General features: G+C 44.1%; 1 protein-coding gene across 9 annotated transcripts in view; it reads right to left on the bottom strand.

Moving 5' to 3' along the window:
* Dst (dystonin) overlaps positions 1-13,154 on the bottom strand; it is a 419,328-nt gene that overhangs the window by 353,575 nt on the left and 52,599 nt on the right. For all 9 annotated transcript variants that reach the window (XM_036168011.1, XM_036168013.1, XM_036168012.1 and 6 more), the window contains exon 3: positions 6,850-7,053. In XM_036168011.1, coding sequence (XP_036023904.1) covers positions 6,850-7,053 — 204 coding nt within the window. The remainder of the gene's footprint in view (positions 1-6,849; positions 7,054-13,154) is intronic.

Below are 13,154 nucleotides of genomic sequence, written 5' to 3'. Positions count from 1 at the left end.
TGATCAAATCTCAGGTAAAGATGGCTATTAAACCTTTAACAGCAAGATAAAAGAGAATCTCTGGCTATCGTCGTTAAAAAATGGTGTGGGGAGTGGGGGCGCTTAAGACTCCTTTTCCCAGAGCAATTTGCCAATCATTCTGTCTGGAGGTAAAATGATGAACCAGGTCAGCTTTGAAGGGGCCTTTCTTTTTAGCCCTTTGATCACAAAAACTGATGTGTACATTTTTTGATCACAGTTATCCACAAAAACTGAAGTGTACATGGCGGATTGTTCACCGTTTACTTTGCTTAGCACTTAAGGAATATTTTTTAAGGTAACAGGTAGCCCTGAACACAAGGAAAACAAACAAACAAACAAACAACAGGAAGCCTTGCCATGATCAAAATGTTCTGAGAAGTAGGATTTCCAAGCTATGACTCTGGTCTCTAAGTGAAGCACATGAACTCCCTTACCAAGTGCATTTGGGTTTCATGAGTAGTTTGGGAGACTAAAGAATGTGTTTATTTGCACTGTTGATGGAGTAGAACTGGCTTGTCCTGCATGCTGTGCATGGTACAGCAATTATTTACAGACTTTTGACGGCCTTTTTAGGTAAGTGAAATCTCTCAGAAATACCTATTAACTACGAACCTGAAAAGACTAGCATAGTAATGAGCAACAAAAACTTGGTACACTGATTGGGCATCATTTAGTGAGATTATTTTTAGGCTCAGTGGCTAAGAGCACTTGCTGACAGGATCAAGGTTCAGTTCCCAGCACTCACATGGTAGCTAACAACTGTCTGTAACACCAGTTCCAGATGATCTGAAGCCCTCTTCTGGCCTCTGCAGGCACTGTACTCACAGAGTACATGGACAAACATACAAGTGAAATACCCATATGCATAAAATAATTGACAAATAATAGATAAATAAATCTTTAAAATAAAAATTCTTGTTAGGCCCTTACCAAAAGAAATTTTGATTTCTCCCAATAAATGCATTCTTTAGAAATGCAAAAAGGCATGTTGGTGGTAGTGGTGCACACCTTTAATCCCAGCGCTAAGGAGGCAGAGGCAGGTGGACCTCTGTGAGTTCGAGGCTAAGCTGGTATATCAAGTGAGTTCCAACACAGCCAAAGCTGTTACACAGAGAAACCTCTGTCTTGAAAAACTAAACAAGAGAGAGGGGGGGGGAGAGAGAGAGAGAGAGAGAGAGAGAGAGAGAGAGAGAGAGAGAGAGAGAGAGATATGCAAAGAGGCAAAGTAAGTATAGCCCTGTATTTGCTGGTTAATTACCAAAGCATGGGCTGAACAGTCAGTCAAGCCTCCACTGAAGCGGAAGTGTCCTGAGGTTACGCAAATAAAGCTGCCCAGTCCTGTATATTTGAAAAGGAAAGGGAAAGGGAAGTCCACTTAACATAAGCAGGAAAAGAACAGAGAGACGACACCCAGCCACATTTCTAACACAATATAATAAAAGATCAAAAACCTGTGCTTGGTCGGCAAGCCTGACCAAGACATGCTAAAATCTTACTAAAGTTTGAGACTATGCAATGCTCCAAAGCGCCCTGTAGCCAACAACCACCTAAGGCTCAGTGCGGTCAAACAGGAGGAAAACATCTTGAGGCATCAAACAGAAAGCCACAGAAAAGAGGAGAAGGCAAGGACGGGTTCACAGCGGACACAGGAAGGAGACAAGGAGTAATCAATGTGCCTGAAGATCCTCTCCTGCCACGTGGTCTCTACCTGAATGGCCATTCTTGATCTAGCATGATATTCTGAAATCAAAGTCGGGAGCCCTGGATCCACCCTGCTTAAACTATTTCTGTTTCCAGGGGGAGAATTAGAGGTTATACGGAATCTCACTCCTGTTACAAGAACAGAGTAAACCAAATCTTTTTTTTTTTCCGGGAGGTGGGGCAAGGCACAAGATCTCACTATGTAGCTCTAGCTGTCCTGGAACTCATTACATAGACCAGGCTGACCTCCAACTCATAGAGATCCCCCTGCCTCTGCCTCCCAAGTGCTGGGATTAAAGGCGTGCACCACCACTGCCTGGCTAAGAGCAAAGCAAACTGAACCATAAAAAGCACTAACTGCAATTCTAGGGTCAAGGTACCAGACAGAACTGATTCATGATGTTTCCCTCTGTCACATGTTCAGGTTCTACTTACAGAGGAAGAAGGGAGAATGGATACAGAAAGCGGAGTGAGGTACAGGAACCAGCAATTACCTTGTTTGCGTCTGCTCTGGAAAGCTGGCCGCCTGTCACTTCCTGGAGCTCCTCTGTGTGACTGGCTGAACTCTACTTCTTACAAGGATCTCTCCACGTAAGCTAAGTGAAAGTTCACTGTGTACAGAGAAGCCTTTGAAACAAACTGAAATCGTATTTGGAAGCAGCTCTCGGCCAAGCTTAATTCAGTTTAACAACCCTCTTCCCAAACTCCCACATCAGACACTCAAGCTTCAGTTTGTCCTTCTTTCTCAGCGTTCACTTCCTGGGTCACCTAATCCAGGTCATGCATCTGATAGCATCTTTGTACAAATGTCTCCCAGATCCAGACTCACATCTTCTGAGACAGACATTCATTAGGGGATCCTGTAGTCATTGCAAACTTAACATTTTCTATTCCTCTTGGGTCTAAGCCTGCCTGTTTCTTCTCTGTATTAACCAAGCTCTGAATCAAAATGCTCGCACTCAGTAAAGCAGTCTCTGGCTTGTGGTGAGAGCTCAGAAGTAAGAAGACAAGTGGGGGCCCCTAGCTGATAGTCCTGCCAGTGGGGGAAGCAAGCTATGGCCTGGAGGGTGAAGCGGGAGCATCAGCAGCTAAGTGCGGAGAGGTCTAATTCTAAGCCAGAAATGGAGGCACTCCTGTTGCAATATTGAAAAAGAACTAGACTCTGTGGAATAGATTTTTATTTAATCCTAGACCGTTTACATCCCTATGACAGAGAGCTGTCATTATTAACAGATCTGTGTGAACAGACACCAGAACCAAGGTTTCCATTTCCTGAGTTCCCTGCCACAGAAAGAGCAGGTCAATAAGATGCACAGCAAAAGTGAGGTTTTGGGATTAGTAATTACTTTTAGCATCATTTAACAACAGATTTTGACTGATGAAATTGTTTGTCTGTCTATCTATCTATCTATCTATCTATCTATCTATCTATCTATCTATCTATCTATCTTAGAGACAGGGTTTCTCTGTGTAGCCCTGGCTGTCCTGGAACTCAACTCTGTAAACCAGGCTGGCTTCACACTCACAGAGAACCACTTGCCTCTGCCTCCTGAGTGCTGGGATTAAAGGCGTGCACCACCAATGCCTGGCTGACTGATATAATTGTTTAAAACCCAAAGATTTTGTATATATGTATCTGTTGTTGTGCCATAGAAACAGTGAAACTCAGTGTGGTTAAAATATTCAGGGGGTTGATTAGAAATGTGAACATGCCGAATTTCTCATTTTTTCCCTCACACTCTCAAGTCCAGAGGACCTGGATTTAAATGTCAGTCCTGCTTTCTACAAGGTGCATGAGCTTGGCAAGCTTCCTCCTCTGGAAACTGATCACTTGCCCAGGGACTGCTGGGAAAATTAAGTGAGAAGAAAAGCATGGAAGAGCTCAGGGAAACACAACCAGGAACCAGGAGGCAAACATGGAAGGATCCTGGTCTCCCTTGGCATTACAACAATGAAAAACGCTCTGATTTGAATCTGGAACGTCCTCTACAGAATCCTATGTTGGACGTGCAGTGCCTTGCCTATGGCTCTGTCTGAAGGCTGTGAAGTGTGGGAGGCAGGGCCTGGCTGGAGGAGGTGGTTCACTGGGGACTAGCCTTTGAAGGTGCTGCCTGCCCTGGCTCCAGCTGACACTCTCCTTCCTGCCTGAGCTGTGCTCCCACGTCAACCACTGGGCTGCTCTGCTATGCCTCTCCCAGCAACAGAGCGCAGGCTTCTGAAACCCGGAAACAAAATACAGCCTTCCCTTCGATTCTATTGGGCACGTGGTTCACAGCAGCGAAAAAGGGGACTCGTGCAGGGCTTGAGGACTCTAGCATTTAGAAATCAAAAGGTGTTTTGTGCTGTCAAAAATATTAAAACACAAGGGAGAAGCTAGATCTAATTGTCTTTCCTGCTCCAGCGCGGTTCAAGATCTCTAAACATGCCAATGGCAGACCCTAAGACAGACAATAAATCTCAAGACACATCTACGGAGAGAAAATCAGGATAAACCGGCTGTCTGCTCAGCTTTAGAGACATCTAATTTCCCAAAGGAGTGGCCTAAGAAGTCCATGTATTATTAATTAAGTTTCTATTAGTGATCCCCATTATACATCTTATAGGCACACTTAAGTATAAATTATGAATTCAGAATAAGCCAGTCTGTTACAGCAGTCAAAGGCCATCTACGAAGGGCAAGGCATTCCACATGACAGGTCATCAGGAAGGCAGCCCTACTACAAGCCGGCAGGAATGGCACAGTCATGGCTTCCTTGCCTCCTCCTTGCATGCTGGAGATCACACCCGTAGCCATGTGCAAGTCAGGCAAGCACCTGACCACTGAGCTACACAGCCTCATCACGGTCACATTTTCCGGTAACTGAAGTTACTTTACCCATCTTCCTTATTCACAGGTCTTATTAAAACTGCTACTAGAAAGGCCTGGAGTGCCTCACCTAAAGCCACCCAGATAATCCTGGGTCACTAGGCAACCTCAGCTGATGGGATCTCACTATGTAATCAACCCGATGCAATCCCATCCCGTCTCCATGCCACAGCTAGATTGGTTTTGCAGCGATATGTAGCAGCACCGACTTTCTCCAAACGTAGACATGAGGAGAAGAACAGGTTTGGGCCCGTGGTGAACAGGGTGGCTGTAGCAAGCACTGCTGACTGCAGCTGACTAAACCCATTAGAGGACATGAACCATTCAGTCTACAGATGACATAAAAACAGGGAAATGTTACCAGTGGCCGACTGTTTCAAAGTTTGCACAGAAATGGTATGAAACAGGGAGCCAACAGTCTCCCCACTGATGCCTGACAATTTCTGGTTCTCCTAGACAACTTATTAGAGATGTAATCAGATGGGGAAGCATGCATCACCTGCTCCCAAGAACACACACCAGGCTGTGGGTAGCCTCCAGTATCCACTCGTCCCCCTCCAGTCTCCCTCCCTTCCAATGCTCCTTCAGAAAAGAGCCAAGTAAAGGCCAGCCTCAGGTCCCCTATTATTCACCTAGACTCCGTGGTAGTCACTGATCTGGCCCAACCTGCTGCCCACACTGCACATGTTTAATCTTCCTAAGATCATTGCATTCACTCTCTGTGAAGCACAGTAAATCGAATTTAAACCAGTGGTTGTCTGGGACTGTTATGGCCCCGGCCTACCTCCCCAGTTTCTTTTTTTACATGTCTCTCTTATGTAGATCCACACACACCCAAATGGTTCTCTGTACTCTTTGTCTCTTCTTAATAAATACATCGTCCCCACCTAACAATCCTTCTGTATGTTGTAGGCACCAGGAACACATCCCTGTCATTAAGCAGTGCACTTCATGCTTCTGCTGCAAATGACTCATTATAAACAGGACCCTTCTGCCAGCCTGTCACTAAGCCGATTTCCACATGTGCCTGCCACCCAGTGACCCCTATGGAACGGCATCTGTGTTTTCATGGTCTGCAGAGGCATTATCAAGTCAAATCTGGACAGTTCCCTTAGGTTGTCAGCACAGGAAATGGCATTAACAGGCTCAACAGAATGTAAGGCTGAACCACGAGAACATACCTTTTAATCCTAAAACAGTATACATTTATTGCAGTTAGGAAACATTTTTACTTTTGAAATAGCATTTCCCAAGGTGCGAATCCTTAATTATCACAGTGTTGGTCAGAAAAAAATCCATGTGTCAGAACCCAACAAGACAAAAACCATTGGAGCACCTAGAACAACATGCTCAGAAAATGAGGAGGAGATCAGTCCCCAGCTGAGCCCCGGCACCCCAGGGAAGGCAGTACTGACGTCCACAGACATACAAGACACTTGGTTAGTGTCTTAGTTACTTTTATATATTTAAATAGTGACAGAACATCATGACCAAGAAAACTTATAAAAGAGAAAGCATCTAATTTGGGGCTCATAGTTCCACAGGGTTAGAGTGTATGATCACTGCAGGGAGCACGGCAGAAGGCAAGCATGCAGGAACTACACTGAAGTGCCAGCTGAGAACCCACATCCAGAGACAACCCCCGTCAGGCACAGAGAGAGCTAAATGGGAATGGCTTAGGTTTCTGAAACCTCAAAGCTCATACCCAGTGACGCACCTGCTCCAGCAAGGCCACACCTCCCAATCCTTCCCAAACAGTTCCACAAACTGCAAACCAAGCATTCAGATACATGACCCTATGGGGGCCGTTCTCATTCAGACCACCACAGTTAGGGAGACAGAGCGCCTGCCTTCCTACAGCTGAAAGGCCATAGTTAGAAGGTCTTCCAGAGTTACCCTGAGCAGGCTTTACTGGGAAGCTGTCCAGCTCCACCTCCCCTTCAGTGCTTCTCCTATCCTGATGATCTCGGCTCTACTGTTGCTCTAATGTCATTAACACACCTCAGTCTGCTAACTCTGGACCACGGATTCATGGGTACCAGGAATCCCCTAGGTTTAAGATCAGGTCTGTGTGACACTGACCTATTCTTGCCTCTGGCAAGGCTCTCTCCAGCACCTTCTTGGAAACCCTATCTCTTCCTTCAGGTGAACACACAGTCACTCCATGAGGGTAACAACAGGACAGCCTAATTATTTGAGAGAGTGACTTCGCCATTTGCGTGTGTATTCAACACTCTTACAGAAGACAGCTCTCTACTTACCGGCCTCCTGGTGGAAGCACTTTGAACAGACTGATAAAATTCTGGCTGCACTCGGCTGTTTTTCCTGATTCTTCGCTTCTTCACGGATGACTCCTGTTCACTCTGGTGGTGAGCCTCTACCACGGGCTTCACTTCTTCTAGCCGGGCAGCTGCAGCAGCAGCAGCAACTCGTCTCCTGATGTGCCGAGGGCTCGCTCGGAATCCCTGTGGCAGGAAACACACACACATGAATTCAGATTTTCACCAAATGTGTATATTGTCTGCAGTTAGTTAAACTAAGTGCTCCCAAGTCGCTCTGGTCACTGAGATCATTTACGTTCTACTGTGGAATAACCCTTCTGTACACTATGAATATGTATTACTCTCACTGCTTAATAAAGAACTGACCAACCCTGCACAGGAGGCTCTTAGGCAAGCCAAACAGAATGCTGGAAAGGAGAAGGGTGGAGTCTGGAGTTGCCAGCAAACGCAGGGAGAAGCAAGATGAACATGTCATACTGAGAAAAAGCACTAAGCAACTTGTCAGAGTGTAGATAAGAAATATGGGTTAATTTAAATGTAAGAATTAGCTAGTAACAAGCCTGAGCTAGTGGCCAAGCATTTACAATTAATATTCAGTTTCTGAGTGGTTTTTTGGGAGCGATGTTGAGACAGGAAAACTCCACCTACAACATTCCCAACAGAGTGTAAGAGGTTCAATATGCATGTAAAATTTATCCACAGGGCTCAGGGCACATCTGCCTTAGAAAATGGTCTTAAGATCCAGTAAATCGATGGAAGAATACAAAATGACCAATGAGGACCCTGCTCTGCTTCTATATTGTTCAGATGAGTTATGAATACATCTGATTAAACATGGATCAGAAAATGGTGTAGGAAATAGAATGCCAGGCCAGGTGAACAGTTAGTTTTAAATGACACAATCTCAATCACCTGGGAAGAGAGTCTCTGTGAAGAACTATCTAGAACACATTGGATTGTGGGCATGTACGTGAGGAATTGTCTTAACTACATTAACTGAGGTGGATAGCACTATTCCCTATGTTTGGATCCTGGAGTATATAATATAGAAAAGAGACTGAGTACAAGTAACCATGTATGTATTCCTTTTCTCTCTACTCCTGACTGTAAATATAATTAGATGCTTCAAGTTCATGCACTGACATTCTCACAACCATGTACTGTAAACCTGGAATTGTAAGCCAAATAAACCTTTCCTTCCTTAAAGTTACTTTTGTTAGGGTCCTAAACTTACTAAATCAACAGAAATGATGGGGAAAGAACCCCTCTGCACTCTTGAGAGCAGAATCTCTTTGGAGGGAAAGTAGGAATGCAAAGTGTCATTACAGCACACACGAAGGGAAGATCCAGACTAAAGCAGAGGTAGTGTCCTGAAAGGAACACGGGCTTGGGAGTGATAGGCCAGGGTCCAAATGCTGACTTGCTATCTAAAGCCACACAATTTGTTAAACATTTCTGACCTCAACTGTCCTAATCCAGAAATGTCTACATTCTGTTCACCAGACTTTTAGGTTCTAAATATGTAAAATTTAGGTGTATGTAAAATTATAAGTAGCATATCTAGAAAGATGCAGTGCTTGATAAAACGGTCAGGCGTGTTCTTTCTCTCTTTAAGTAAGGTAAACATAACTCCAGACAAGGACACAAGTTCAAATAAGCCACATCACGAAAACAATTTTGGAAGGTATCAAAGATGAACTCAGTCCTCTTGTAACAGAAAACAAAAAGTAATTTGCTAGAAAACAAAAGAATGTTACAAAAGTCACTTACAGTGAGTTCACACACACACAGGCAAAAGTGGGCAGACAGTTCAGTGCCCTTGGTGGTGGCAGACCTCAGGAAAGGAAGTGAATGGAGCTGAGAACACTCTATATTTGGCTTAGTTTAGTGGGTGGCAGGCAGTTGAAGACTAAATAGTACTTATGTCCCAGGCAAGGCAAAGAACCAAGGAATGAATGAATAAGTAAAATGGCAGGTACATGCATGAAAGATTTCCAAGCAACGCAGATACTCTTTGATGCTGTGCCGGCCAGGAGAGTGTAAGTCAAGTATGGATGGTTTGTGGTTTGTCTGAATTCTAGAAGAGACAGAAAAGACTTGAGACTGCAGTGAGGGAACACTGAATGAGGACTAACGACACCAGGAAAAGAAGCAAGTTTTAAAGGTCTGATGGTGTGTGTGCAGAATTCAGAAAGACCAGTGCGTGCAGGGGAGTTCCCACTGAAGAAAGTGGAGACGAGCTGGCATTTGATTGTGGAGACCTTGTGCACAAACTGGAGGATGTGAAGAAGAGGGTAAGAAAGGGAGGACTCACAAAGTCACTCCCAGGTCAACAGAAATGAACAGGGGAAATGTAAACAGATTTTCAAAACTGGCATCTTCTCACATCAGCCTGCTCCCACCCCGCCCTGTGTGAGGAATCAGCTGGCCTTCTTCAACTCAAAATAGTCCCGGAAGATCTGTGCAGCCCCCATACAACCCAGGAGGTATTACAGCAGCTGCTGGGGAAGAGATTAGGGACAGGGAGCTGGGGTCACCTGCAAAACAAGTTGAAAGCAGAGGCTGGGTCACTCAGCAGAACCGGCTATCAGGCAACCATGCAGATGCCAGACTCCAAGCACACTTTCTTCTTCCTCTGAATTAGACTTACTGAGGACAGTTTCTGTAGTTTGCAGACTAAGGAACCACAGCTTATTCTAACCACTAGGTGGCATTAACTATCACTGCTAGCTCCTGCAATAATGGAGTGAATTGAATTTTTATTTGATTAAATTGGGAAGTCTCCTCTTATGAGTAATAAGCAGCTGTCTTTTGTTCGGTTCTCATTATTACTAATGCTCTTCAGCGTTACAAATTGTAGAAACACTTGGGAGGCGAACGTTGCTTAAAACTCTCTTAAAGTCGTGCGCTCTCTCTCTCTCTCTCTCTCTCTCACACACACACACACACACACACACACACACACACACACACACACACGATTACAGCATAATTCCGCAGCCACTCTGAAGAACAAGAATCCATGCACTCCACCTCCCTCTATCCAATCCACAACAACCAAGACTGCTCAAGAAGACACTCGATGGAAAATCGGGATCTTTATTTGGGTTTTTGTTGTTTAAAATGTATTTGTGTGTGTGTGTGTGTGTGTGTGTGTGTGTACATGCCTTTTTCCTAAGCTTTCATCCAACCTGAACAGGTATTTTTTTTATTATTGATCTTAGCTCTGCCATGCAGATCTCTGTAAATTGTATTCTGTCTAAACATAATTGTATTATTTTAGAATCAAATTTTCTAAGCATTAGAGTATAGCAGATTTTGCATCCAGACTATCTGGGTCCATTACACAGCTTCCATTATCCCCTTGTTGTATGCTCTTGGCTACTCACTTAACTATTTCCCTACCTGTAAACTGAGCATTGAAATTAATTACTCCACGGGCTTGCAGAGGCAACAATGATTTCACATAAGCAAAGCATTTATAAGAGTGCTGGGCACACAACAGGATGGAAGTGTCGGCTATGATTACTGCATATTACTTGTATAAATAAAATATATTCCTGAATACAGCCAGGTGTGACAGGAAAATGAGTGAGGCTGCCAGTGTGTCTTCTGAAAACACGAGAGGCGTGGCTCACGGGGTGAGGGCTCTTGGCTCGGTGAATCTAACCGCTGTGCTCAACTGCTAGTCCTATTACTCAGCATACGATCCTGCCTATTGTTTTTCTGCGTCGCAATTGTTTGCATCTGCCCAGAGTATATGATACAACTCATAGAAAATCACGGTTGTGTTTTAGAAGGAAGTCCACATAGAGTGCTTGGAGGAGGACATATCACATAAACAGTAATTACCTAGCATCATTATCACTATATCGCTTACTTTCTGGCTATTACACCAGCAAATTTCATGCAGTTCAGAGCTGTGATGGCCACCACTATAACCATGAAACCATCACCCCACCCGGTAGTCGGCTTTATTTCCCTGAGTCACTGTGCGGTTCACAGTCCTTGGTTTATGATACTCGCTGTCCTAATCACCATAAAACATGAGCCGTGACCTAACAGAAGGACGTTTTATTTTCAGACAGCAGGTGGTGCTAGAAGCTCTTTTTTGGTGCTGGAATTAGAGGGATATAGTCCTTTTCACGCTATTCACTTGACCTTGTCTAGGGACCACTGGGAGGGATGGAAGAGTCCCAAGAGGCCGTTTAGTACTTCCACACACTAACATTTCATCAAGGAATCCTTAAACCGCCTGTTACTGCTGAGCTAAAATGAACTAAAAGAACAGCCTGGGCCTTAACCTGGCCACACAGCTAAAGGATGAACTGGCGATAATACAGTGAGCCACAGCTCCTGACTCCAAACTAGCAAAAGGCACACAGCTAAAGGATGACAGTAGTGCCGTGAGCTGTGCATCTCTACCACAAGGCTAACGAGATCAGAAGTGTAAATGGTCAAATCAGACTCCACTGTGTGTGTGTGTGTGTGTGTGTGTGTGTGTGTGTGTGTGTGTGTCTCCCTACCCTCAGGCCACCTCACTCAAGCATGGAGGCCATTTCTCCTGTTCTCTGGTAAGGACACCAATGTTGGGTGTTTTTGTCAACTTGGTACAAGCCCAGACATATGGGAGAAAAGGGAATCTCATTTAAGGAACTGCCTCCGTCACACTGCTCTGTGGGTATGTCTGAGGGGGATTTTCCTGACTGCTAACTGATGCAGGAGGGCACATCCCTGGGCAGGTGGTCATGGACTGCATAAGAAAGCAAGCTGAGCAAGCTAGGAAAGCAAGCTAGAAAACAGCATCCCTCTGTCCCTCTGCCTCTGTTCTTGCCTAGAGCCCCTGCCCTGGCTTCTCTTGATGATAGACTGTAACCTATAAGCCCACTTTCCCCAAGTTGCTTTTGGTCTGTGTTTTGTTGAAGCAAACTAGAACACTACTATATTCCCTTGGAATAGGTGGTGAGCATTTAGAAGTTTCTGCTCTCTATGAGGTCTTGTGCTATTTTTAAGGCCATTCCAATTGATTAGCACTTTCTGGGTAACAACTTCTTAAGACACAGTCTTCAGTGTGTGTGTGTAAGGGTGGGTGCACGTTCTGGGGAAGAGACTGAACATGGGATGACCTCTCTCAGACTTCAATAAAGTGCACAATGCAGTGTTGCTAAATGTAGGAATACCATTGGACAGAAGGTCTCTACTCTCTGTGTCTAGCTTCTCTGGGCTCTGCTAGCCACTGTTTCATTCTTTGAATCTGGATTTCAATCTTTCAGGAACTTCATGACTAAATGGAATTGGCAGTACTTACCTTTCTGTGACTACATTACTACAGTTAGCATAATATCCCCAACATACATCCATGGTGGATACACCACATGGATTTCTTCTCTTTAACCTGATAATAGTCCACTGTATCTATGTGCCATATTTTTATTCATTCTTAGGGTGACTGACATTAGGTTATCTCTATATCGTATCCATTTTAAGAGATGTGTATTAAATATGGGAGTGCAGATATCTCCTCAAGACCTTCAATCAATTCTCTTGAATAAATAACCAGAAGTAGGATCATGGAGTTATCTGATGATTCTGTTTTCATTGTTTGAGAATCACTTGTTCCATAGTTTGCCATAGTTACTCTATTACTTTGCACACCTCAAAACAATACAGGGCTGTGATCTGCCTACATCCTTGACAACATCTTTTAAAACACAGATAATTATTATTAATAATTATTATTGCTCTATGTACATATAGATTTGTGCATGTGAATTTAGTGCCTGTGGAAGCCAGAAGAAGATATAATACCCCCTGGCATAGGAGTTATAGGTGATTGTGAGCCACCTGATTGGGTGCTGGGAACCTATGGAGGTCCTCTGGAAGAGCAACACAGAATCTTAATCTACAAGCCATCCCCTCCAGCTCCTGAAAACATGTTGTTCTTATGATAGTCACTTAACAGGTAACACCTCACTGTGATGTACTGATGATTGGTGGTGTTTCAATACAGAATCACACTAAGGTGCTTCACAGTATCTACAGGTGACCTATTAATAATTTGATACAGCTCCCAGGTTGGCTCAAGGCTAACCTCAATGAATTAAAGCCCCTGTGTGTGGCCTTGGAATATTAAACAGGGGCACATAAAGACTGAAAAAAAGTTAAGAAGAATTCAGCAGTTCAGACCCTATGAGGCTGCCTAGTTTTTTCTGATTTAAGCACTCACACTTGACAATGAATTCTATCATATATTTGTAATTGCTTTTGGTTCAAATCAGGTCTGT

Source organism: Onychomys torridus, chromosome 18, assembly GCF_903995425.1.
Source record: "Onychomys torridus chromosome 18, mOncTor1.1, whole genome shotgun sequence".
Classification (NCBI taxonomy): Eukaryota; Metazoa; Chordata; class Mammalia; order Rodentia; family Cricetidae; genus Onychomys; species Onychomys torridus.
The sequence above is the reverse complement of the archived record's forward strand: the minus strand, read 5'-3'. Positions and strand labels throughout refer to the sequence as shown.